At 42.4% G+C, this 26,018-nt stretch overlaps 5 protein-coding genes across 5 annotated transcripts; 3 read left to right on the top strand and 2 right to left on the bottom strand.

Annotated features, from left to right (window-relative positions):
• On the top strand, positions 1-2,106 carry LOC4330884 (uncharacterized). The gene is made up of 3 exons (XM_026022930.2): positions 1-532; positions 724-800; positions 1,452-2,106. The coding sequence occupies exons 1-3, from the start codon at positions 122-124 to the stop codon at positions 1,873-1,875; spliced, it is 912 nt and encodes a 303-aa protein (XP_025878715.1). The 5' UTR covers positions 1-121; the 3' UTR covers positions 1,876-2,106.
• Positions 2,107-3,795: 1,689 nt separating this feature from the next.
• Positions 3,796-4,811, top strand: LOC4330883 (uncharacterized). Its single transcript, XM_015768695.3, has one exon. The coding sequence runs from the start codon at positions 4,070-4,072 to the stop codon at positions 4,661-4,663; it is 594 nt and encodes a 197-aa protein (XP_015624181.1). The 5' UTR covers positions 3,796-4,069; the 3' UTR covers positions 4,664-4,811.
• Positions 4,812-8,443: 3,632 nt separating this feature from the next.
• LOC4330882 (probable cyclic nucleotide-gated ion channel 20, chloroplastic) lies at positions 8,444-19,548 on the bottom strand. Its single transcript, NM_001416930.1, has 14 exons — positions 19,429-19,548; positions 18,433-18,496; positions 17,571-18,014; positions 16,754-16,939; positions 16,297-16,395; positions 15,564-15,701; positions 14,178-14,435; positions 11,439-11,702; positions 11,140-11,285; positions 10,872-10,949; positions 9,836-9,965; positions 9,425-9,671; positions 9,175-9,337; positions 8,444-8,841 (listed from the first exon to the last, which is right to left on the bottom strand). The coding sequence occupies exons 3-14, from the start codon at positions 18,003-18,005 to the stop codon at positions 8,667-8,669; spliced, it is 2,319 nt and encodes a 772-aa protein (NP_001403859.1). The 5' UTR covers positions 18,006-18,014; positions 18,433-18,496; positions 19,429-19,548; the 3' UTR covers positions 8,444-8,666.
• A 165-nt stretch (positions 19,549-19,713) lies between these two features.
• On the top strand, positions 19,714-23,250 carry DCD1 (putative D-cysteine desulfhydrase 1, mitochondrial). Its single transcript, NM_001416929.1, has 10 exons — positions 19,714-19,986; positions 20,134-20,199; positions 20,397-20,591; positions 20,703-20,813; positions 21,206-21,297; positions 21,844-21,933; positions 22,065-22,122; positions 22,192-22,305; positions 22,549-22,646; positions 22,848-23,250. Exons 1-10 carry the CDS (start codon positions 19,735-19,737, stop codon positions 23,050-23,052), a joined length of 1,281 nt encoding a protein of 426 aa, NP_001403858.1. The 5' UTR covers positions 19,714-19,734; the 3' UTR covers positions 23,053-23,250.
• Positions 23,251-23,380: 130 nt separating this feature from the next.
• Positions 23,381-24,693, bottom strand: LOC4330880 (universal stress protein PHOS32). Its single transcript, NM_001416931.1, has 4 exons — positions 24,335-24,693; positions 24,096-24,205; positions 23,817-23,935; positions 23,381-23,729 (listed from the first exon to the last, which is right to left on the bottom strand). The coding sequence occupies exons 1-4, from the start codon at positions 24,510-24,512 to the stop codon at positions 23,639-23,641; spliced, it is 498 nt and encodes a 165-aa protein (NP_001403860.1). The 5' UTR covers positions 24,513-24,693; the 3' UTR covers positions 23,381-23,638.
• Between the last annotated feature and the right edge of the window lie 1,325 nt (positions 24,694-26,018).

Genomic DNA, 26,018 nt, shown 5'->3' with positions numbered 1-26,018 from the left:
GCCAAACCAACCCAAACCCAAAAGGCCAAAAGCCAATCAAGGCAACAATGCGCAAATATGCAAAGTGTAAAAACTGCACCACCAATCTACTCCTATTGTGCTTACTGGTTCCCATAAATAAATGCCATCCATGAGGCATAAAAGGCCAACCAAAACCAAGGAACCAACACCCCAAAGCCCCCCTCCTTTAATTTGCACCCTCCCCAAATCTCCATTGCTCCCTCTCTCTCTCTCTCTCTCTCTCTCTCCTCCTTCTCCCCTTCTCTCTCTCTTTCTCTCTCATCCATCCATGAGGATCAGGAGGCGGCCTCAGTCCCTGCAGGCTCTCTCCTCCCTGCATCCCTCCTCAGATCCATCCACTGCTCCCCAGCCTCCACCAAGAAACCATGGACGTTACTGGCTCTCGGTAGACAAGGTGGATGAGGAGGAGAAGAAGTCGGAGCGGTTGCACTTGCACCCAAATGCGGATCTTGCCGACGACGACTCGTCGGCGGCGATGCGCGCGGCCGCGGCATTGCCGTTGTTCCCGCAGGTATACACTACCCCCTTTGATCCCAATCTGCTCCAACGACAGAGAAAACAAGAAACTTGCCATTATGAATGATTCTTGTTACTAGTTACTATCATCATAGGTTGCACCACACCCGTTTATGGCGGATGCCCAGATCTATCTAACTAACCCCCCCCCCCCCCCATGTTCTTGGATTGATGCCATTTTGCCAGGACAATGCGGTTGTGGAATGCAGCAAGATCAGGCCCCGTGGTGGTGCACAGCAGGGAGCAGCAGATGGTCACAGGAGGTATGTGAAGAACAACTGAAACTGGAACAGGAACAAAACAAGAAAGTGCCTCTGCTATGCTAACTTGTGTCATTTGTGTCATTTGTGTGGGTGTGAGTGACAGTAGTAGTGGTGGTAGCGGTAGTGGGGGGTAGTAATAAATGGAAAGGGAAAGCATCCAAGGGACTTTTTCTATCTTCTGGGCTTGGTTTTTACTGTTTTATACTGGGCAATGCCAGCTTGACACATGACACACATCAATCCAACCAATTTAATACACGGCCCTGCTCATGTAGGCATGTACTACTGCTACTAGTGTTCTTGGCTTCTTTACTGCTAATCCATCCAGCGCACTACTGCTCTTGCACCCTCGATCTTGGCATCTTCGATCGGCCACTTCCATGGCTGTTCTATGGCTGATTGTGTGATCGCCTCTCTTACAGCCTGTTTTTTGCTTGTCCTCTTCCATGATCGCATTGGTGCAACCGTGCAAGCCATGCTGATCGATCGGCAGACATGGACCATGTGCGTCGCGAGCGTCGTGAACTATTCCCTTGTGTTTGGCATCATAAGTTGCTGCATCTCTGATTGCATTGGGTTGGATTCATTGCTGTAGCTGCTTGTTCGTCAGATGGTTGACAGATGACTCGATGATGTTCTTGCATTTTGCAGCCTAGAGAATGGCCATTACAGCAAGCCTGATCCGGCGATCAGGAGTACTACAGGAGAGCGTCTCGTCAACGGCGTCGTCCGGGCAATGCCAGTGGCCGCGAACGCGAAGGAAGAGACCAAGAACGACGGCGGCGGCGGCGGCGGAGCCAAGAAGCGGCGTGGCCCGGCGGTGCTGATGGAGGGGTCACGTTGCAGCCGCGTGAACGGGCGCGGGTGGCGCTGCAGCCAGCCGACGCTGGTCGGCTACTCCCTCTGCGAGCACCACCTCGGCAAGGGCCGGATGCGGAGCGTCACCGGCGGCCGCGGCGGCGCCGGCCAGCTCGGCCGCACCGAGCCGAGGAAGAACACCGCCGCCGCCGCTGTCGCCGCGGCGCCCAAGGCGGCGGCGGCGGTGGCTGAGCCGCCGGTCGTGCGGCCATGCTAGACGACGCGAGATCGATCGATCGGTTCAACTGCAAGATTCTTTTGTTCTATGGTGATGGTGGTGCATATCAGGTGGTGGTGGTGGTGAATCATGAATGTGAATTCCATGTTCCGTTTTCTGTGAATTGCAAATTCCATGGCGTCTTCGTGGAAGAACTGGAAGATCACACTGCAGATGATCTGCTCTTGACCAGAATTTCCCGTGATAGATTCCATTGATCCCCTTGCATTCCCAGGATCCAAAACCATGCAAAACCGTTGTGCACTCTCGCCGGGTGCAATGCAACCGCATTGATCTCACTGTTCCTCATCGATCACCCACACGCAAAAAAGCCACAAAAAAAATTCGTGAAGTCAGAATGCATTTAGTTTGCGTCGTGCAATCGTCTCCGATCCGACATCCATGGACGTACTACAGCCACACGGATCGATCGAGCAATTACTTGCGTCAAAATTATCACCTGGAAAGCGGAAGCAACATTCCGGATAAAGCCTGACGCGACGCAAGGCTGCCTGTCCGGGACAGACAGGGGAAGGATGTCAGTGTCAAGGCAGTACTTAGCCACTTAAGTACTCACAGTACATTGATCATAACCTCTTCTACTACTGCCTCCGTCCCGAAACAAGTGCAGCCATAAGTTTCTGCGTCCAACTTTGATTGTCCGTCTTATTTGAAATTTTTTTATAATTAGTATTTTTATTGTTATGAGATGATACAACATGAATGGTACTTTACTCGTGACTTATTTTTTTTTCAAAAAATTTTCAAATAAGACGAGCGGTCAAAGTTGGGCACGAAAAACCATGGCTGCATTTATTTTGGGAGGGAGGGAGTAACTAACAACATGCTCTAGTCTACCAATGTTTCTAGGCTCATCAAAGCACGCTCGCCATAGCATAGGATTCGTACAAACCGTCTTCACATTAACGCTCACACACACAGACACAGTGTAGGGCAGCTTGTGCATGATCACGAGAGGCACAAAACGAACACAGGAGATCAAGAAGAAGAAAAAAGAAAATTTAAAAAATTGGCCAGGGCAAAAAAATGATGTGTCTGTTAGATGCTTTTGGATGGTAGCACGTAGAGGAGATCCGGATGAGCTAGCAGATCTCAAAGCTGCATGTGGAGGGGAAGCTAGCTAGCCACTGTAGTAGAGCTCGATCGCCCAGTTGCCTCTTCTTGCATGGCTTCTAGCTGGAGGCAGCAATGGAACAACTAGCCAGAGAGAGTGCATGAGATCGTTGCTTGGGACAAAAAAACCGTGTCAGAATGGACTTGGAGTGTGGGGAACCTACCTTATTATCTTAGCTTCATGCATGTGATTAATCGGTGATTATGTCTTAATGGAAGGAAATGCACTCTGATCCGTTCGATTTTGCAGGGGAATTATCTGTGCCGTTGATTTCAAGGGTCAATCCCTAGATAGGACAATATGGTCAGGCACTGGTGGGTCGACTGGGCTCGTCTGGGAGTGAACAGTAAAAATATAGCATTAATTTAGAGATTGAAAGTGTAACATTTTATAGCAAACGTAGTAGAGATAGATTTGTCTTGACTCCAAAATTTTCAGGAAAGCATCATTAGATTGTTATGATTGTGAGGCAACATCCAGTAAATCATTCATTTAATTTTTTTTTGAGCTTGCCATTGTGTGTACTACTTGTTCAAATGACAATTCAACTTGATGAAATAAAATTGAGACCCCTATGGAACATAGAAATGGTAAAATAAGGGATTTTAGTAGGAATAATACACAATAAAATACTAAAAACACATAAGAAACATAGAAACGGTCTTTTAAATAGATGGACAGACGATGCAAATAAAAATAGAGTTAGATGAGAGAGAAAGACTGAAAGAAAATTTCTCTAGAAGTCTACATGAACCATTCCAAATGACTTTTATAGGATTTCAAAAGCTTCAAATATCTGTTTTAAAGAGCCAAACAGGAAATTTTCTTATAGGCACAATACTTTGTTTCAAAGTCAAAGAAGGCCTGACTGTGAAGCTCACCCAGTGACCAAGCCAACTGACACATGGTTAGGTCACTGCAAAGCTAAGCAAAAAAATATCTCCACATTGCTATCCCAGAAAGGTCCTTTTAGGATAGGATAACGCATTTCTCGTCTTCACAAACGTACGTACGGTCTCACTCACTCACTCGCACCACCGGACCTCACCTGCCGCGGCCATGGAGTTGCTGCTCCTCCCTTCTCGAGGCGCCGCCACACGCCCGCTTCACCAACCGAGCCGGCGACGCGTCGCCGGCGTGTTCACCGCCCGGCCGGCGGCGGTGGCAAGCTCCAGCAACGTCGAGGTCATCGACACCACCGCTGCGGCGGCGGCGAGGGGGGACGTCGCCAAGAACCGCCAAGAATGGCGCGCGGCGGGCGGGCTCGGGCTCGGGCTCAACCTGTCGGAGGACATGAGGCGCGGGATGATGTGGCGGATGCTGGCGCCACCCGCGGCGGCGGTCGCGGCGGAGGCCGCGTTCCTGAGGGTGCTTGACGGCGCGGCGAGCGACGCGGCGCCGGCCTGGGCCGGCTCCGCGGGCTCCGCCGTGCTGTTCGCCGTGGGGCTGCTCGGTTTCCACTACGGGTTCCTGTCGTCGAGGTGGAACGCCGCGGAGAGGGGCTCGCTGGTGGGGTGGGAGCTCGCCGCTAGCCACTGGAGCGAACTGTCCATGGCCAAGCATTCCTCCATAGACGACGAAGTGGACGACGACGAGGACGAGGAGGAGGAAGACGAAGATGAGGAAGAAGTAGAAGATGAAGACACTGACTAATTAACTCGATTTCACAGCACTTTGTTCGATTAAACCATGAAATACTCAGTAAAGTGGTTTAAGACTTGTAGTCAGATATATATATTCAGATTAATAGAGATTGTAGTTGTACATGACCGTTTTATGCTAAAAGAACATTCAACTCGCAGCTGAGGGCTCCTTTGGAACGCTGAAACGTTACAAAAATCTTCACACGAGTTAGTTCGTTTCTAAAATGTTCGTAAAATTCCTCTTTCCCATAGGTCATTTCGGATACTATCTTAACATCACCACACGACTCTAAGTGTTAATCAACTGGACCGAAGAACATGACAAACATACTTACATGGTACTCCTAATTAAGATCGTGCACGTCTGGTGACCCGTGGCGTGCTGCACTTGTGAGCGGTGAGCCCCCGCCTAATCATTCAAGAACCTCGTCGACGCCGGCGTCGCCGATGAGGCGACCGTGTTCGGCGGCGAGGAGGGCGAGTTCCTGCGGGCACTCATCGACGCGGACACGCGTCGTTCCTGGTCGGGACGCTGCTGGTGGCGGACGCGTCGATCAGCGACGAGGCGTGGGTCGGGCGGCGGGAGCGCGACGGGGAGCTCGCGTTCCTCGAGTCGGAGGAGGAGGTGCTGTGGCGGTGGACGGCGCGGCGCGGGTGCCGGCGAGGCGGCGCTGCGCGCGGCGGCCGCGGTGACCGGACTCGACCTGCAGCCTCCGCTCTGGGTGGCGTTCCTGCTCTTCGGCCTCCTCCTCGGCGTCCCGTACGGCGTGTTCTCGGCGAGCTTCGATCCGGCGGTGGAGGGATCGATCGTGGCTCGGCTGGGAGGAGTTCGTGCACACAACATTCGCCACGTCGTGCTCCGCGCCGCCGCCGCCGGCGACGGCCATGTCTACGATCACCGCGACAAGTAGAAAGATTGTTACTACATACGTATTCCAATCCAGCAAACTGTGAATCTGTGATTGCTCAGCCTAACTGTTTAGTGGTATCATCAGTTGATGAGCTGTTGTGAGTTGTGACTCGATAGTGATGTTCTTTTTGTGAAAATTAGTAGGGTTTTTGGTTGCTTTTCGGGTGTCCATGAATCATGACCCTTGTTGTTAATTGAGAGCTGCAATGCTGAGAAAAAAAATGCACTAGTGCTAGCGTGCAATAGGGTATACACTGTTATCTCACAAGCTGAGTAACTTGTGTAGCAACGGACAAGCATCTCTAACCTGATCCAGGTGCTGAGGTGCAGGGTCACCAGTTTGCACAGCTACCAGCATGTAGGCGAGCAGGGATGCAGGCAATGCTTCAAGCCAAGAATGAAACAGTGGTTCATGAAAATACAGTACTCCTTTATTTCAAAATATATGATATTATTGATTTTTCACATAACGTTTGACCATTCATCTGATTAAAAATATATATAAATATTATTTATTTTGTTGTAACTTATTTTATCATCAAATAAAACATAATCTTAACTTATACTTTTACATACTTATATTAAATTTTTTAATGAGACAAATGGTTAAACGTTGTATGCAAAGTCAATGTATCATACATTTTGAAAAGAAGGTAGTATCTGATTTAGTTCATCCAGTCTAGTCTCTGTCGCTACGAGATTAATAGAAGGGAAAATATGCAGCTAGTGAAAAATCCGTATGCGAGGGAGCTAGTTAGAGATGTACCATGCGCGACCCGTTGCTTAATGGCATGGCATTGTGTATATACAACCGTCTGAATACGACCAGTTGCATATTATACTCCTAAAACTCTAGTCGTAGTGGTGAGGGGTGAATTCGTCACCACGCACAACTGACATGTGGGGACTAGAAATTGATGAATCTGTCATCACTTACTTCCACTATCAGCTGACATGTCGATGCCACTAATAAACAGTGAAGCACGCAGAATATTCATTCCCAAGCTATGAAAAAGAACAAAAGAATATATTCAACCTCCTTGCAATGTATGGGTATTTAGCTAGTACTATACATGAAGGGTTTGCCGCGCATGCATCAATTCATGACTATACCTTGAATAGTTGAATACGAATACGTTAGCGTTTCCAAAACGTTCCTACCTCCGATCCAATACAAACTTTATCCGCGTTTCCAAAACGTTCCTACCTCCGATCCAATACAAACTTTATCCTAGTTCCCGTATACTCCATTCGTTCCAACATATAATACGTACTATGATATATCACATTAATCAAAGTATCTTATATTTTGGATGGAGGAAATATACATACACGAGAGCCACACCAAGCTTAACTGTAAGGCCCTGTTCTTTTTTCCAATAAAAACTAGATAAACTTTTTGATAAAAGTGATATACTTTTTAAACTGCTAAACGGTTCGTTTCGTGCGAAAACTTTCTATACGAAAGTTGTTCTAAAACATGAAATTAATCCATTTTTTAAGTTTGTAATAATTAAAATTCAATTAATCATATGTTATTACCACATCGTTTTGCGTGAAACAATTAATATTTATGTTCATCTTCATCTTAAGTAGATTCAAACACCACCTTAATGTGAGCATATATATGGAGGCGACACAGTTACTGGAAGCTCCGGTGGTGGATTCAGAGAATCGTTTCGTTGGTGTCATAACGTGTCTATCGGTATCATAGGATGCTAATTATGCTTAGATTATAGTGTTATAACATATGGATAAACAATTTCGCTATATGTTTTGTCGAAAGTCATCGGTGTCACCTGATACCAGCCCTTCTACTTTGGATCCGCCCCTTCAGCTCCCGTTGGGCAGTGCCCGCGCCCGTGCGGCACGTTGCGTAAAGGGAGAAGGGTGTTGGAGATGAAGCGGGACATGTACACGGGACACCATGTACGCGTGCAGAATCATGGTTTACAACCGGTTCGGCGTGTGGTCACCGCGACACCAGGGGTACCTCAAGTTCGCCAGGCTCGGCGGGGCGATCTCTCGATCCTGAACCAGAAATTTGGAGGCGCTGATAGAGCAGCACGGGCTGTTTGCTTGGGACGAGTACAATGCACGGCAAGGTGGAGTTGTTGGCTGCGCGTGAGTAGCTGCAGCGCCAGCGGCTTTTTTTCTCCGCCGCGCGCCCGCCCGCTCGGCTTGTGATTGCGAGGAGGGAAGAGATGCGGCGAGCCAAGCGACAGTGTGAGCGGGACCCCCGGCGTCTGGTGTCGTTGAAGAAGAAACTTCGGGCTCCCAGGCAGGCCCAACCGCAGCATCCGTCCCCGGCCCGTTTGCTTGCACACTTTTTACTGTTTCTTTTTCCTTTTTTTATTGAGAGAGTTGTGCTCGGATGAGTTTAGGCTGTCTTCGGCTCTTCTTTTTCGCGGGCAAGCTTCCCCAAACTGCTAAAACGGTATATATTTTTTATATAAACATTCTATAGAAGAAATGTTTTAAAAAATCATACTAACTTATTTTTAAAGTTTTTTTAAGTTAATACTTAATTAATCGTGCACTAATTGGTTCCTAATCCTTACCCCAGAACACAGCGGTTTGAGGTCGTTTCAAAAGCCAAACGTACGCGTGAAAAAAAAAGAAAGAGAAAAGCAAATGCACAATTTTGGTAGGGAAGCAAAACTAAAAATGACCCTACGATCAGTGTGCAGCAGGGCATATCGTACCGTTAATCTGCTCCACCGACGACGGGAACGGCGAACCGACGGCCTCCCACCCCGCCGCGACGAGAGCTTATCCATGAGACAAGCGTCTTTAACGCAACAGCTTGCCGAGCCCTGATCCAGTTGCAGGCAACCAACAAACTAACACAATTGCTTAGCAGATACGCAGGCAAGATTTCAGGCCAAGAATGAAACAGTTATTAGTGAAAAACTAGCCGTCATTATATACATGAGATGTAGTTCCTCCAGTTTGGTACTCTAGCTACCAGATCTAATTGTGGGGCAAAAAAAAAATTATGTAGCTCACATAGAATACATTCTGCCAAGTAAGATAGCCACAAGGATGTCAGGGCTCTAGCGCATAAAAATGTGACCAAACGTTAGCACCTTGTCGATCCAAATCATACCCGCCCATGCTGACGAGCATCACATTCACGCGCGCCACGTTCCAATGCAGAATTATAAGATTGATCGTTCAACTTCGACATCCCAGCTCGCTTCAATCGCCTATTCCGATACCTCCATGCGACTTGAATACGCGTTGCAGCAATGGTTCTCCAGTAGGGTGACTCATACCTGTTGGATGCAGTTGCAACAGTAGCGCACCAGCATTAGTGAACATTGTCATACATATCATAGAAGATAGATATTCGGCAACTGACACAACTGAATGCATGACCTGCATGGAGCAGAGTACCGTAGTAGTTTCTAATTATCCCAAATATCCCAGCTAATAACAATTACTGTGATGCATGATGAACTCCCTTAGTTTTTTCCCAACTAACTTATGGTAAAATTAATTTAAATCAACAGATAAACCATTCATAAGCCTACACAATTCTAGTTGAATCAGAGAATTATTCTGGTGAGCATATATGATCATGTGACACTAAAGAAAAAAGTCTCCACCTGATTGCACCCTGCACTCGTGGATTGCGCAAGAATCGTGAAAATTGTGAAGTTACTTCTTCGAGATCGCTTGCCCTTAGTACAAAAGCTTCAACATTTGTTAAACATCTTACAGTACGAATAGCAACCAAACGCATACCATGGAATCTCATTCTCCCACCATCTGAAACAATAGAAATATGGAGACTTACCAAATATAAATCACAGAAAAGAGAAAACAATAAAAACACAAAATGCAAAAACTGCAGACCTCTGTTAGCTGAAGAGTGTTCCAAGTACCATGTCAGGAGCTCCTCTCCACATACATCACCTTCATGTAACGGAGCTTTGCTTCCATCTGCACTGATGCTTTCTAGCTTTCCCCTCACTATGAAGACCATTTTTTCAACTGGACCACCTTGATAAAGGATGTCACTTCCGCTAATATACAAGTTTTGTCTTAGTTTGTCACATATAGCGTCCAAGATAGGCCAATCCATCAATGTGAATAATCGGACCTGCAAAATAATTGTAGTCAGCATTTCCTTGAAAATTGTAGGGGTAAATCATCAGCAACCTCAAATTTTAAATGCATCATGAGCATGGAAAGTAAAAATGTGATAGAGTAACTAGTTGCAGTGCTTGCTCTCCCAGAACAGTCAGAGTCCTCATATAAACAAACCTTGTTAAGAAATCTAAAGAAATGACGGCGTATGTCCCTTTGAATATCTTCTGGTAAATTACTTAAAAGCTCCTCTTCATTCACCCCTTGGGTAGCTGCCCAGGTGAACCTTTCTGCGCGTCTAACCCTCCTGGACATTCATAAAACTATTAAGTATTACAATCTTCCAGTCCAAAAATAAAGAGGAAATCATTTGCTTGCCAACTCCAACAAATGTAAAAGTTCATGTTCTGCCTGGGGAAGTTTGTGTTCTTTGCCCATTATAGGAATACTCCAGATTTACCATTCCCTCCCTCTCCAACAAATCTTTAACTTCTGGTATGATTAAGATTGTGGAGATGAAGAAGAGAATGCAAAGAGGAAAAGCCTATTTCGAACATTTCACAAACTGACACTCATTTTTCTTAAAGACGACAGAATACACTGAGTAGCGATTGTTGGTTAGTTGCACATTTAGAGTGGCAAATACTCAATATCAATCCTTGGTGTCAAAGAAAAGATAAAATTGCACCCTTTTGGGCGAGTTAAAAATTGATTTCCGCACAAATAAACTAGTTCGAAATAATGATCCTAAAAGAATGTAGCAAACCAAAATTCAGGTATCTCATTGACATTGCCATGAGACTGTTGTGCATCTTCTGCATATGGAAACTTGGTAACTAAATTGACAAATTTCAATATCAAACAAATGATGTTTCCACTAAATCTGTTTCCTCAAAATATATCATGCATTCGTTTTACCCACAAAACAAAATGAGATCTGTAACACAGATCATAGCTTGCATGAGATTCCACTTATAAGATGATTTATCAAGAAAAGCAGCCTGATAACTGTTGAATATGTACACGTTTTTCTTCTTCTGAATAATAGGAGCCACATAAACAATAAAAAGTAAGACAAAGCAAAAAAAACAACAACATATTAATAGTCTGAATTAATAAATGGTTGCGATTTGCAACAAGATTAAGGAATATATGATGTTATTTTTTAAAGAAAAGATTAGTAAAATTTTGTTTAGAAGTTATGTAGATGAACCTTCTTAAATCTTCTGGCAGGCGTCTATGGCTCATCCACTGTTCAACATCACGCCTCCTAAGTTGCATTTCTAGTCTCCTATCCAAAAAAAGAAGAAGAGAGAATCAGGACTAGATATTTTTTCTGTTAGCTGGTACAGCTTATATCTATATAGAGGTGTCAATTCCTGATGTGTATTAACACAACAATTAGAGGTCCATCTCAGGATTGTAAGGTAGACAATATTGCACAATAAACACTAGCAAATTTTGCATGTATAACCACGTACCGTCTTCCAAGAGCTTGGAGAAAATTTTGCATGTTCCCAATAAGTAATGCGAAAAGCAACAGCCCCAAACCAATAATAGCCATAGTAAACAGGACTTCCCATGCAAAATAACTTGGGACAAGATTACCAGCTAGCGTACTTATTTGCTGACGTCAAACCAAAATAACATCAGTAAAGGGTAGTCAAAATTGTACAGTGTTAGCATGGATGCTGTAATCACGTATAGAAACCTTATACATCAAATGGAACAAATGAGACACAACTTAAGTACAAGAATATAAGGAACAAAAGTCAAATACCTGGAAACCCCAAAATAATGAATATATATAACGTTTAACAGCATTGTCCTCTGTAGTTAGCAAAACAGCCTGTTCATAAATCCCATAGTGGAAACCGTTGTCTCCAGTGTCGAAACAAGCTGTTGAGGCTGAATCATTAAACCACTGCTGTCTGCTTAGTTGATTCTGCTTCCCAATATTAATGCCACGTCCACAATCTATAAAACCATCACAAGATGGAATTTTTGATGCAGAACAAGCATTCCGTAGGCATTGGTTGACCCTCTGTCAAATGAAAATAAAAGGAATAATAACATCATGAACCTCTACTTTAGTTAACATCTCCTGAGTAGCTTGATATGATCAAGTCCTCTATTAAAAATACCAAAGGAGTCGTGAACAACTTAAAAGGAGCAGGTGAATATAGCAATTTACAATCACCCCTTTTAACACAAGGAAATCAAATGTGCATCGTTGTAACAATAGAGGTTGTACAGCTCTTAGCCTCCATGGCAGCTGTATCTGTTGTACTAGTTTGAACCTCTTCTCAATCTTAATAAACTTTGGCCGCGTATCTTACGCCGGCCCGGCGAAAAACACAAGGAAATCAGCATGTATACAATAAAATGCAATCTAAATGAAAACAACAAATTAAACAGAAGATATGTTTTCTCCGTATCAATAATAAAGCAATAATAAAGCACACATTGTCATGGCATAGTTCTCCAAATATAAGGAAACAATTAATAATATGACATTCAATTTGTTGGAATTTGTAAAATGCCACTCGAGTCAGTGTTGCATCCATAAAATGCATTTCTTAATTTAATTCCTTGTTCTTTGCCGATTACGAGCCATATGAAAAGAAAAGCATGCCTACCCCACTGTCTATCACCATTTCTCTTCATCCCAAAAATCCAACAGTTTCCAAACAATTGCTCTCCACCTCTGGTGGCCTAGACTCTGACAGGCTCCATCAGCCATTGAGTTATAAAACCCCTCTAGTCTGCAACCAATTCTGAGACCTCTGACATGGCTGGCCACAACAGTAGCGAGGTGAATTTTTCAGATTTTGGTCCTTTTGAAAAACTTATTTCGCAAATAGACCCTTGGAAAAACTTATCCCAGAAATGGTCCTTCTTGGGGCGCCAGAGTGGCTGGCGCCGTCCCCCTGCCGACGTGGCGGGGCGATGCTGAGGTAGCTAGGGGGAGCGCGCCAGAGTGGCTGGCGCCCCCCCCCCCCCCCAATTTTTTTATTTTTCTTTTATTTTTTTGATATTTTTTTTTCACGCTTAGGGACACATAAGAACCCACCATAGAAAAAATGAACTCAAATGGACGTAATATGTGACCTGTAGAATTTTTCCTCTCCTCTCCTCTCTCTCCGAACTAGTGCAGAGGAGAGAGATGTGCAACTTTTTTATTTTTATTTTATTTTTCTGATATTTTTTTCACACTTAGGAACTCACAAGAACCAACCATATAAAAAATGAACTCAAATGGACAAAATATGTGGCCTATGGAATTTTCCAAAGCTCTACCGAGAAACTTCTCTCCTCGAAAACACAATCTTGCAAGCGGAATTTGGAGGTTTTAATATCGCCGAACCCGGCGAAGCTGGGGAGAATCGGATGTAACATTTTCTGTAGATGTCCATGGATATATTATTTGCCTGATTCCGAGTCCGTATGAGAAAATTACGCCTATTTTAATAAATGACATTTTGTCCGTTTCGGTAGAGTTTTGGAAAATTCTACAAGTCACATTTTGTCCGTTTGAGTTTATTTTTTATATGGTTGGTTCCTATGTTCTCCTAAGTGTGAAAAAAATATCAAAAAAATGAAATAAAAATTAAAAAATTGCATCTCTCTGTACTGTTTAACTTATGGCTATCATTTCATGTGGTTATATTTTGAATTAGATTAAGTAATTTCATATAGTGATAGAGTGCATTATGTATAACATGCTGATCAAAGGGTTTTACTAAATGAGCTATGGTCTAATTTTAGTGAAGGTGCAAAGTAGACTAAGTGGTATGCTAGCTATTTTCAGACTTAGCTAAGTGGTAGTTCGAGTTTAAATTTGGTTGTATCGTGATCCTAAGTGTGAAAAAACATCCGAAAAAATAAAACAAAATTGACACCGTTGCAACTCCATACAGAGAAATAGGAATGGAGGTGAGGGGTGGGGGGGGGGGTGCTGGCGCCCCCCTCCCTCGGGCGCTCCTGCCACGTCGGTTCGCGTGTGCCACGGTGGCAGGAGGACGGCGCCAGAGAGGCTGGCGCCGTCCCGTTGGATGACGGCGCCAGCCACTCTGACGCCCCAAAAAGGACCATTTCTGGGATAAGTTTTTTCAGGGGTCTATTTGCGAAATAAGTTTTTCAAAAGGACCAAAATGTGAAAAATCCAGGCGAGTGATGACGATGAAGCTTGAGCAGGTTGAGATAGCACTACAAGTCAACCATTGCAATGTGTGTGATGACGATGAAGCTTGAGCAGGTGGCAACAATGATGAGGGAGAGGGAACAGTCGTACTGCTGCTCTTTGTGAGGGGGTAAAGGAGAATGGAGAAATAAGAAGACAAAGGGAGGGCATACTGGTAAGTTTCAATATTTGAGTGGATGCAAAGGTTGATTTGAGTGGTTTCCCTATTTCAACATTTAAGTGACACTATCAATTTCCCCAGATGAAAAACTACTGGTTCAACATGAATAAACACAATATTTTTGTGCAGAAAACTGAAATAGAAGCTGAACTAACCTGCAATCCAAATAGGTACCAACATGAACCAACAACATGTCCCGCCAAAACAAACATTAGAAGGTTAATCACAAAGTTAGCCCACGCTGACTCGAATATGAATCCATTGGCAGATGAGTCAGACTGACCACCAAGCAATGGTACAAATCTGATGATGCGGGGAACATACTGAAGAAGAACAGTGATACGCAGTAAATTCTTAGCATAGTTTGCAGTTGATAACCCAACATATTTAGGGATGACCAGCAATATCATCACCTTTATCAAGGAACAGAAGACAAAAAAAAAGTATTAGCCAATAAGATATAAAAAGGTGTAAATTGTTTCGATGAATATCCTTTATTAATAGGGTTAGAAAAAAATGCAATTCTGATTTACATAAGCAACTGGGGCAATAAATAGATAAAGGGCATCAGTGCAATCAGATCAAATGATGCTCATACTGACAATATTGATGGCAAACAGAACAGAAAGTAACAAAGAATTGCCAGCCTAGCTAAGGTGTTCCTCTGCATGATCAATTTCATGAGACTCATCCTCAATCTGCTAAGGTCACAAGTATGGAATAATCAATTAGTCATTATCATGCCCAAGATCCATAGTATTTTCAATGCTAAACAGCAACTTCTTTTTGACTTCTTGTCAATTTCTAGTTGGCTTAAATACATTGGCAAATACTCTGAGACCAACAAGAAACTACCAAAATAAACCTGAAAGGTTCAATAGCATATATTTTCAACGGGGACTTGAACCAATACTCCTTAGATGAAGCTTATGTATTTTAAAGTACATCAATAGTGGAGATCACAAGTTTATAGCTTAAAAGGATAATGTGGTCTATTGTGCACGTGAAGAGAACTGAAAGAAATGCTCTTGATCTGTTCATGATAGGTCCATAACACTAGCTACATAGGGCAATGAATTTGCTGTGTGCATGAAAAAGATGAACATGGATCACTAGCACTTGCCAATCGCAAGCATTCAGTTGTGGCCACCGGTCCACAAAGCCATGGCAGATGCAAAGTAATAAGCCAAGCAAACAAGAAAAGCAATTTTCAACAGCTGGATGGATAGCTGGGACCTCCTAACTCCTATGCTGCTTGTGCCAGGTCTCCAACATACTCTCCAGGATGTATAGTGCGTTCCCAGTAGCTAACTCTTTTATTTGTTTGACCTACCCTAAAAAATAATTATCATAACCCTAAGAACAAGTTTGCCTTCTGCTACCGACTTGAAGAGGAGTACCAAAGCAATATAAAAATATAAATAGAATGATAAAGGAAAACTTCAGCCTAGATAATAAGTCATCCATCAGGGATAAAGAAGAAAAATGAAGCTTAATGTCAAAATTTAGCCACATCAACTCAGAAGGATAAAACAAGTTACCTGAGGGAGTGGAAGCACAACGAAGAAGTCGAGTAAAAAATATCCACGAAGATAACGGACAGCAATTTTCTTTGGCTCGTCTACTAAATCTCCAGCTCCCACTACTCGCGATTCTGGAGCTACATAAGCCAGTCTGAACTGAAAGAGAAATGCAAAAAATAAAACGGTCAAAAGTTGATAATATGTTTTCTTGGGGTTAAAACTGGACAGGAACAAATAGATGCAAAATAAAATAAAATACAAGATATGATAAATCAAACTAAAACATGATACCAGAATGGAGTCAAAGCATGACAAACCATTACAATTAACAAACAAAGGGTAAAAAGATATCACAACTATTTGATCATGGAGATATGATAAATCATCCGCTGAAGATCAAACAATGCATTACTGTTAGTTACTAAAACATGATACCAGGACACAAGAATATTGAACCTGAGCGGCTGAGCCTTTTCTCACATATTGTCAACAGATAAAAAGTGCAAGTTATACTCACAAAAAACCAGTATCTAATTTGGCATTTTTAGAAGAAAACTACTGATCACTCAACAAATATACTTGTCCTAATATGCATACCAAAGAACCAAAATATAATCAAACTGCCTTCCATCTGATGCCTTAGTGACCATGTTATTTATGAAAGAATTTTATAAAATGTGGAACCATACCCTATCATGGAACATGAATTATAGAACCTTCTATAGAATAGCAAAAGCAATGATGTACTGACCTGAAGAAGCATGTGTAGAAAATAAATAGCATCAGTCACGCTTCTCACAACTGCAAGTGCTGTAGCAAAATGCCAGTTCAACACAATGCACTTGTTATCCTGCATAAAAAAAAAGGGAACAAAAGTAAGTGCAGGTCAGCTTTGATCTTCGGAGTATCTGAGATTTTCGGAATTTCCGAAAAGCACTGCTTCTGCATCTACTTAAAAGTTTTAATCGCCTATTCCTTCCCCCCTCCCCTTTTAGGCTTATTTGACCCTTTCAATCCATTACACAAGATATCAACACTTAGAACAGTTAACCGATAGGAGAATAGAATGCTGCAACAGGAGTAAGAAAAATTACACAAGATTAGCTCACAAACTCACAAACAAGGTGCAACAACAAATGAAGTGTACAAGAAAGTTGTAGGCTTTTGACAGATGGATATGAACTAGCATCTTCAAGTGAACTAGTTACCTTTTGAACTGATAATAGGAAGAAAAATAGTGGGTCAATGAATATGGCAACCAGGCATGATATCACAAAGAACTGATTCCATTGCTGAACAACTTTTGCATGTGGGTTCATAACTGGAATGCGTGAAAGGAAACGCTCAATTTCCTTCTTCCATCCACCACCATGCTCACAAAGAAAATTATGGAACTTCAAGAGAGCAAAAGAAAACAGATTAGATTATTCAATACAACAATACCACAGTCAGTAACTTTAAGCGCTCTTAAGAAGTGCTTTGATCATTATGTTGAAGAAATCTAACTAGACAAAAAAAAAACTAAGAACCAAGGTACTAAATAGCATTCACAATGGCCACAATTGCAGCCGCAATAACAATAGCGGGGTACTTCCGCTACAGCGCTACCTCCAGCAATATTGGCTGTTATTTTCCATTGAAGATTGAAATAGAAATTTTGATGCTTAAAATTGAGTTATCTGTAGCCAAATGTTGATTGCTTACTAGGAGATTTTTATATAAGAAGAAGATAAATATCAACTAATATTACCTCTCATCTATGTAGAGGTGCATTCTATACTCTGTTTTTTTTTTTTTGCCTTTTATCTTTTATGTTTCTTTTAGACTTGTGTTCTCTACTTTATAATTCAGAAGTACTAGGCTTCTCGAATCCAGATCACTTATGATGATTGTGAAGTATGTATCAATACTATGCTATTTTACTAGAAAAATGTTGCGCAATCCAGCCACAACTATCAGGTTCAGATAAAATCATATAGTTTTAATGTTTTGTGCATTCCTACAAAAAGAGGGAAGTAAGACCACCTTACTGTCCAATGTACTTGATCCTCTGTGAAAATGCCTTTTGTTTTTACAAGCAGGAGGGCAGTTGACACAATCAGGATCGTCACATTGTCCCAAAGGTCCAGACATCATCAAATGTTCATTCTTTGGAACATTCCCACTATAAGACCACCTGTTTCCTCCAATTTCTTCTGGCATTATCGCATGTGGCTTGTTGACTTGTTTTCCTTGTGGAGGTCGAGGAGGCATATCTGGTGTATTTGTAAATGGAATGCCCGCTGCTGCAGTTTGTGTTGGTGGCTGAACAAACAGAGGACCAGTATGGGGTACAAATGTGTCTTCTTCGTATTCATCATCCCTAACTGGTATGCACATTGATGTACTTCTAGGAGGAAACGTTGGTAGCTCAACATTTCTTAGTAGCATAGGAATATCATCTCTCTCCTGGTCAGACATTTCTTAACCCTGAAATCAACATCCATTGTAATAGAAAATCAAGTTCAATGACACAAGCAAGAAAGTTTGCATACTTTTGTATAAAAGAACATTATCTATCTTCAGAGAGTAACGACTCCAATCAATATCAATACTCATGTTGGAATTATATTTGTAGCACAATGTCAGCATAACAATAACGAAAATTTTCAGAACATTTTCAGGAATGTAAAAACACATTACTGAATGCCAGTGTTTGAAACAACCACCTTAGATAGAAATATAAAGTTATTAACCTATAATGGCCACTAGAATGATACAGCATGAAAATACACTCTGCGGTAGAGAATCCACATGTAGATTGGCCAAACAAAATCAGCCCCTGTTGTGTCAGTAACCTGCTGCATATCTAACAATGGTGACAAGCCTATCACAATCAAGTGTTCACCTGATTAGGTCCCCAACTTACAGAACCAATTACATCTGTAGGAGTCCCCCAAAGAACAGAGAACCTGAAATGAGATAAAGACATTTTGCACTTGTTATAGAAGGGAAACCTATAGCATTACTGAATACGGACTGCTGAATTGGAACTAAGAAGTGCAAACCAATAAAGACAGCAAATACAGCTGCAACAACTTTAAGACTAGTTGTGTCCAATACTCCAATGTATGAGATGAACGAAGAGAGAAAATAACTAATAAATAGTTTAATATAAAAAGGGGTATATATCACTTGAACTTGCACATTGTGATATATACCAATAGAAAGCCTTTGGTTCTCTCAAAATACCACTGAAATAGTGTGCTCTTCCTCAATCTGAATCTACCGTTCTCCTCTGATGGAGGTTCGATTGACCCTTGAAGATTGAAGCCAAGCAGCCAGGGCAGGCGTGTGGTAGCCTCCAGGGCATCGTCAGTGCCCTCCTTAAGCAGCTTGAGCAATGGCGGCACCTGGCTGCAGCGAGCAAGCTACACTAGGTTGGCGGTGGAGTCATCTAATCAAGGGAAAAACATTGGTTCATTCATCCTCGCCGCCGCCACTCATTTGCTACACCCCCATTGCTTCAGTGGAATCATCTATCTTATCATCAAAATCACCAAACACCAGCAAAACATTGCACTTCACCAAATCTAACACCCAGATTCGCATACAAAAAAAACAATTCAATTACTTCCAGGAAAACCACGAACTCATCGGCTTCCAAATCAAAGTAGGACTCGAAGCAACGAGGCGGCGACCTCAGGGAAGACAGACGGCGGCGGGAGGTGGCTACCCTGGCTGAACGCGAGGGCACGCACCGCCGCCAACAAAAAAAAATCCCATAAAAATCGCCTCTCCGACTCCTCTGGAAGCATCAAACCCCTACTCCCCCACTCTACCACATCGCCGCGGAAAAGCGCAGAAAAAAATGAACAAAAAAATGAAGAGAAATCGAACTAACCCGACGTGTTCTTCTTCTTCCTCCTCGAGACGTCGGGAGATTGCACCGATCAACAGCGGCCAACCACAATCGCTTTCAGAACTTGTGCGCGATTTGGACACTGGAGCGAGATAGCGAACTATTTTTTTTTCCACTTCTCCTTTCCTTTTTCTTTTCTTTTTGATTTTTAATCCCTTCCTCTTGTGGCTTCCACGCCAAGGACCAGGAGGAGAGAAAGCGAGTGGACACGGGGGCAAAGAGTCAAAACGACGTCTCCTTTTCTCTCACTGACACGGGGCACGTGAGGAGGGGCCCGCTGCTCAGTAGATGGCGCGTGGGGCCCACCAGGCACCAGGTGGGTTTTGGACTGTAGCTGCTGCCCCGACGCGCTGCTCGCTGCCCCACTCTCTCCCCATTCCCCTCCACGCCGCCGCCGCCGCCGCCGCGTGGATGGCCGGAGTTTCCGCCGCCTCCGCCGCCGGGAAGATCGGGAGCTTCCTCTCCAAGAGGCCGTACGCGCCGCCGTCCTGGGCCTCGCACCTGTCCCCCGCCCCCTCGCAGACCTTCTCGCTCGGCCATGTGAGTTTGTTTCCCTAAGTCCACCGCTTGATCGTTGATCCTAACGGCCGCACTTGTTCTTATCGGTGGATTCGATTCGAAGTAGTTTTGAATTGATTAGGAGGATCGATTCCGGGAAACTCACGGTTTAATTTCTAATTGAAACAGTTCCCGACGCCGATCCACAAGTGGAATCTGCCCAATTTGCCGAATGGCACGGAGGTGTGGATCAAGGTTAGAGATAAGCAACAGTTTGCTGTATCAATGAATAGATATGATTCAGCCCCGCAAAAAAAGAAAGAAGAAAAGAATTGATATGATTCAGGGAATATGTTCCATTTACTCTATCAATGAATAGATATATGATTCAGGGTAGAGTAGTTTGTTTATGGAGTTTGGCTTCTGACACGAGAGTTTGGGGGAAATTGCAGCGAGACGACATCTCAGGCATGCAGTTGAGCGGGAACAAGGTCCGGAAGCTCGAGTTCCTGATGGCAGATGCCGTCGCGCAGGGCGCTGACTGCGTTATAACTGTAGGTGGCATCCAGAGCAATCACTGCCGTGCCACCGCAGTGGCTGCAAAGTATATAAATCTTGATTGTTATCTGATACTGCGCACATCCAAGGTGATCTTTGTACTTATGACTTATGAGGTTATTAAATCATTAAATTGATATGATATCGTGTGGTAGCATATTTGGGCTAACCTAGTTTTGGTGGGGCATGTTCACATTCAGCTTCTTGTGGATAAGGACCCTGGTTTGGTTGGGAATCTCCTTGTTGAGAGATTGGTGGGAGCGCATATTGATCTTGTTTCAAAAGAAGAATATGGAAAAATTGGCAGTGTGGTATGCTCTTTTCGATGATGTGCTATTATTGCTTTTATTATTATTTTCATAATTCCATCGGGCCATGTGTAGCAAAGGAACTTTTTATATTTTGGTGTTATACTGATACTTGATATCCATACTCAAGTAGTTATTAAAGGGGCTAAAGGTCCAATCAAGTAATGCATCCTGCAGTATATGTCTGCATCATACAATTAGCATGGTCATTTTTTCCCTATTCTGAGGAAAGATCATGATTATATTGCCTATTCTTTGAATATGTATGTAGATAAACTGGTAAAGTGGCATTGCCTATTAAAATATCTGAGTGATCTTTTTCTTGTTAGAACTTCTTTATTCATATTGATATTGCTTAAAAGTCCCTAAGCCTAGTATGGATTTATTTGGTTCAGGCTTTAGCGGACTTGCTGAAAAAGAAGCTTTTGGAAGAAGGCCGAAAACCATATGTTATTCCTGTTGGTGGATCAAACTCTCTAGGAACTTGGTATTGTTTTCTGTTCAATCCTAACTATTGAACCATTTTTGCATTTTCAATTTCTTTGTGCGTTTATAGCATACTTTGAATATTCCTCAGGGACTATTATTATTCATGGATTGGTGTTTGCCATCAGTCTATCAGAAAAGAAGAGATTAGTTTGTATTTGAATAAACATTAGGGCATCACTTTTTTTTGGCAAATTTCTATTGGTCAATATACTATGTTGGACCTGGAATGTTGGAATTGTCTAAGGCCCTAGGCTCTGAATCTAGTGGATCTCATGCAACACTAGAAGATCCGGTTCTATCTTGTGTGGTGGCTAACAAGTGGAGCATAGCTGAAGGACAAATGTAGTGTATTCTATCCACATTTAATCAACAACATTGAATAGAATATAAGATTACTGTAAAGAGAAGGTTTGCACTTCAAAGTTCAAACAGGTCTCAGAATTTGTGAAAGTGATACCCGATTGTTGAAACTTGACCTATCTTTGTAACTTGTATTGTTTCCTTTTTCTTTTTGTAAATCAGAACTTGTTTTGTTTCTTGATAGGGGATATATAGAAGCAATAAGGGAGATTGAACATCAAATTCAGATATCAGGTGATGTTCAGTTTGACGACATTGTTGTTGCATGTGGCAGGTATTTTGTCAATACGCACCATTCTTTACTTTTAAGGGGTACTTATGTACTCACTTGTTATTGCGTCATGCCTAGTTCCTGAAAGTAGCAATTGCTGCTTTATGACTTGAATGATTTTTAAATTTATGCAGCGGTGGAACCATTGCTGGTCTTGCTTTAGGATCAAAATTGAGTAGCTTAAAGGCAAAAGTATGCACTTTCTTTGATTGTTTTCTATCCTGCTGAAATTGTTCGACTAATTATCCATTTTTAGGATAGGTCCATGCTTTCTCTGTTTGTGATGATCCTGGATATTTCCATTCCTATGTTCAAGACCTGATTGATGGACTTCATTCTGATTTGCGTTCACATGATTTAGTCAACATTGAAAATGTAAGTACATTTTTAAAGTTCTATATTTGATATTTAAATGGTATTGAAGAGTGGACTTACATCCTCTAATTATGACATTGTTATGCGCGTATCAGTATATAACATAATTGTTCTGAAACTAGTTTATTCATTTCATTGTTCCAATTTTATGGTGCAACTCTAATTGATGATATTTCCTGCTAATGTGCATTGGTAGAATTTTGTGAACATTTGACTTGATTACCTGCAACTGCCGCTTCACAGGCTAAGGGCTTAGGTTATGCCATGAACACAGCTGAGGAGCTTAAGTTTGTTAAAGATATAGCTACAGCAACAGGCATTGTCCTTGATCCAGTCTACAGGTACAATATATTCCTTTTGTTGAAACATTAATCCCAAGAAACACCTTTTGCATGTAACTCTAATTTTACAACCAGTATACTTGCCATTTGTCGAAAAGTATAAAAAGTTTTGTTCTGTTAGACTAATATTGAAGGTCATCACAAGTTCATGATAGACTGGCCATATCATTGCCTAAAGATATATGCTTCATATTTCTGCAGTGGAAAGGCAGCATATGGAATGCTGAAAGACATGGGTGCTAATCCAGCTAAGTGGGAAGGGCGAAAAATTCTTTTTGTACATACAGGTGGTCTTCTTGGTTTGTATGATAAGGTTGATGAGTTATCATCTTTGAGTGGGAGTTGGCGCAGAATGGATCTTGAAGAATCTGTTCCACGCAAAGATGGAACTGGTAAGATGTTCTGATTGCTATGCTCCAAAATTGCTTCCATTGTTGTTAGAGGTTTCAGACATCTCATTGTCTAAAAAGAGTATTCGCCTCAATTTGTACGACAAAATTCAAAGCAGATGGTTAATGTAAAACACTGTTTGTTATATTTAAAGAATAAAGCATATATTTCTGCCATTTGGAAATAAAGGTTTATATACATTTGATGTACTGCCAGGCACCTTTTCTATTATCTTTGCTTATGTAAGATTGTTTTATTTTATAAAAAAGAAAATCAGATATGCCATTTCTGTTACAAAGACCTGCCTAAGCAAAAAACTGTTCTTAGGGCCCCTGTCGTATACATAAAGCAAGCACACCATTGGCAATCTTTAACATTCACCATTAAACAGTAGTAATGAACTATACATAGGAAGTAACAGAAGGAAATACACCGAAGATTCAACTTAATAACATTCCAATAGCATGGAAAAGCTAAGTGCAGGAGCCAGAGACCAATCCTTGCAATGGCACCAACTCAGATGAAGGTTCTCTGCTAAAAGATGGATGAACAGCAAAACAAGCCCAGCATTCCAATTTCCAGCAGTCCCATGTAGCATAGAATCAGGCATTTGACACGGTTGGTGCACGCACCACAGTAACCGGGCAGGTTGCATTGTTGACAACATAGTTGCTAACACTTCCAAGTAGGGCCCTGCATTGAGGTAAAAACCATTGATTCACACGCAATTTAACTGAGAAGAGGTTTAGATCAAAGAATGAAAAAGGTTTAAATGCTAACCTTTTCAAGGGTCCTAGTCCCCTGCAACCAAGAACAAAGGTATTCACCTTGAGATCGTCTACTGCCTCACAGAGTTTCTCCCTTGCATCACCCCAGTAAACTTTTGCCAGTACTTCAACCTGATCCAGCCAATATGGAATCAGTGTTTTGCTTTGAATTACATTTGGATCAACGTTTCTTTTTAGTTTGATTACATTTGAATCAACCTTCCCTTCTAGTTTTTACAGTCCCATCACAGGTAATTCATGAAGAATTCAGAGAAGGCTGCAGAATCATTACCTGCTTGGACTTGGATTCAGCTTGCAGGATCTCCAGTACCTCCTTATCGGGGTTGATCCCATACCTCGCCTGCACGTTCATCTCCATAAACTCCAGCAGAGGAATCAAAGCTACACAAAGTCAAAAACCAACGGTAAATCAGATGCAAAACCTGTCAATCTTTTCTGAACCAGAATTTGCTGAACAAGAGAAGAAACTGAAAAGGCAAAAGAAAAAAAAAATGCAATGCCCCTACATACGTGAGCCGGTGCTCTTCCAGAGCTCCTTGTGGCTGGCATCTGCTCCTTTGGGAAGGACATGGACGAGGATGATCCGGTCGCCGGCCTTCACCAGGTTATCCACCGCCCACTTCGCCGCGGCCTTGCTCGACGGCGAGTAGTCCATGCCGAGCCCAATGGTTCGCTTCTCAGCCGCCATGGCAATGGGTAAACGAAGGTGGTGAAGCTGTCGAAGTAAACACCTAAAGAAAAGAGAGGTATTTGTGGTGCTATCTCTGGGTTAGGCTTGTAGCACAAGTACTCCTATTTAAGGACGTCGTTGAACAGCAACAGAAATAGGGTGACATATCGCCTGTTGATAGCGAACTTGTAGACTAGGTTGCCTTTATTCCTTGTGCAAACTGCCTTTTCTCCTTTACATGGCCGATCGGCCGTTCGCCAGATAGGCAGCCATGATGGTGCTTCTCTCTCCAGAAGGCTCTTTAATCATCTGGAAAGACGAAGAATATTTTCGTCCAAGCTCAGTACAAGTATGGCTTTGATCTGTGGCCCAGTGTCAATTGCGTTAATTAGGAGCCAATAATGTTTCCAGGTCTCAATTCTGACGCAGTTTCTTGTTTTCCTGGCCAATGACATGGAAACAAGTACGGTTCCAGAACATAGAGATATTTCACTTGCCTAGCAGCTGTAGGGGGTGTTTAGATGAGAGGTGTAAAGTTTTAGCATGTCACATCGGGTATTATATAGGGTGTCACATGTAGTGTTCAAGCACTAATAAAAAAACGAATTACAGAATCCGTCAGTAAATAGCGAGATGAATTTATTAACCCTAATTAATATATTATTAGTAAATGTTTACTGTAGCACTACATTATCAAATCATGGAGCGATTAGACTTAAAAGATTCGTCTCGCAAATTAGTCGCAATCTGTATAATTAATTTTTTTTCTATATTTAATACTTTATAAAGGTGTTCAAACGCTCAATGCAATAGGGTGCAAAATTTTTGTTAGGGAACTATAAACAGGCCGTAATTTACTAGTACTATGTTTTGTTCATTCGTATTGAGAACTGGTCCATCCAAGTTTATTTGTAGTTGAAGATTGCAAGGTTGGCACAAAAAAAGGTCCAAAACCATGGGCATGTTGGCGGTTTACAAAACGGGAGCGGAATCGTATGCTCAAATTTTATTCTTCTTCACAGCTATAGGCCCTGGATGGAAACGCTCAATGCCTCTCAATACAATAATCCCAACAAATTATTATGCACATATGCTTCGGTCAACTTCAGTTGAAAAGCCCCTACGTACATTCCTAGTTTCCTACTTTTCTTCATATTAAAATAAACAAAAACATAATATTTGATAGAACAGATTTATAGTATTAAGATATATTATATATTATTTATAATATTAAGAGTAATAGATTTGTTTATTTTAGAACAGATCGAGAGTACGCTACTGCAAACCAACTGTGCTTGTGAACTTCTTTGATCGGTGGCGTAGCAGACCAACAGCGACCGACGAGCTGGGCCGCGCGAGACAAAGCCCTACCACTAGGCCCAAGGGATGGCGACCTTCATGGTTTTGGGCCCGCGCAGCCCATCAAATCATCAGAGTCTATCCGGGCCATTTCGCAACCCGTGGCTGTGTCTGAATTCTTCTTAGATGAAAGATTCAATCAACAGGACGACGAACAGCACACTT

Source organism: Oryza sativa, chromosome 2, assembly GCF_034140825.1.
Source record: "Oryza sativa Japonica Group chromosome 2, ASM3414082v1".
Taxonomy (NCBI): Eukaryota; Viridiplantae; Streptophyta; class Magnoliopsida; order Poales; family Poaceae; genus Oryza; species Oryza sativa.
The sequence above is the reverse complement of the archived record's forward strand: the minus strand, read 5'-3'. Positions and strand labels throughout refer to the sequence as shown.

Bases quoted from the DNA above. Each gene is read 5' to 3' on its own strand.
- LOC4330883 (XM_015768695.3), top strand. From the start codon at position 4,070: ATGGAGTTGCTGCTCCTCCCTTCTCGAGGCGCCGCCACACGCCCGCTT.
- LOC4330882 (NM_001416930.1), bottom strand. From the start codon at position 18,005: ATGTCTGACCAGGAGAGAGATGATATTCCTATGCTACTAAGAAATGTT. The intron at 10,950-11,139 runs GTACGTGGTTAT...TTTTTTGGATAG, and splicing joins CTCCAAGCTCTTGGAAGACG to GAGACTAGAAATGCAACTTA. The intron at 8,842-9,174 runs GTGGAGACTTTT...TGCATCCAACAG, and splicing joins CGAGTGCAGGGTGCAATCAG to GTATGAGTCACCCTACTGGA.
- LOC4330880 (NM_001416931.1), bottom strand. From the start codon at position 24,512: ATGGCGGCTGAGAAGCGAACCATTGGGCTCGGCATGGACTACTCGCCG. The intron at 24,206-24,334 runs GTATGTAGGGGC...GACTTTGTGTAG, and splicing joins CTGGAAGAGCACCGGCTCAC to CTTTGATTCCTCTGCTGGAG. The intron at 23,730-23,816 runs GTTAGCATTTAA...ACCTCAATGCAG, and splicing joins GGACTAGGACCCTTGAAAAG to GGCCCTACTTGGAAGTGTTA.
- DCD1 (NM_001416929.1), top strand. From the start codon at position 19,735: ATGGCGCGTGGGGCCCACCAGGCACCAGGTGGGTTTTGGACTGTAGCT. The intron at 19,987-20,133 runs GTGAGTTTGTTT...TAATTGAAACAG, and splicing joins AGACCTTCTCGCTCGGCCAT to TTCCCGACGCCGATCCACAA. The intron at 21,934-22,064 runs GTATTTTGTCAA...AAATTTATGCAG, and splicing joins ATTGTTGTTGCATGTGGCAG to CGGTGGAACCATTGCTGGTC.
- LOC4330884 (XM_026022930.2), top strand. From the start codon at position 122: ATGCCATCCATGAGGCATAAAAGGCCAACCAAAACCAAGGAACCAACA. The intron at 533-723 runs GTATACACTACC...CCATTTTGCCAG, and splicing joins CATTGCCGTTGTTCCCGCAG to GACAATGCGGTTGTGGAATG. The intron at 801-1,451 runs GTATGTGAAGAA...TGCATTTTGCAG, and splicing joins GCAGCAGATGGTCACAGGAG to CCTAGAGAATGGCCATTACA.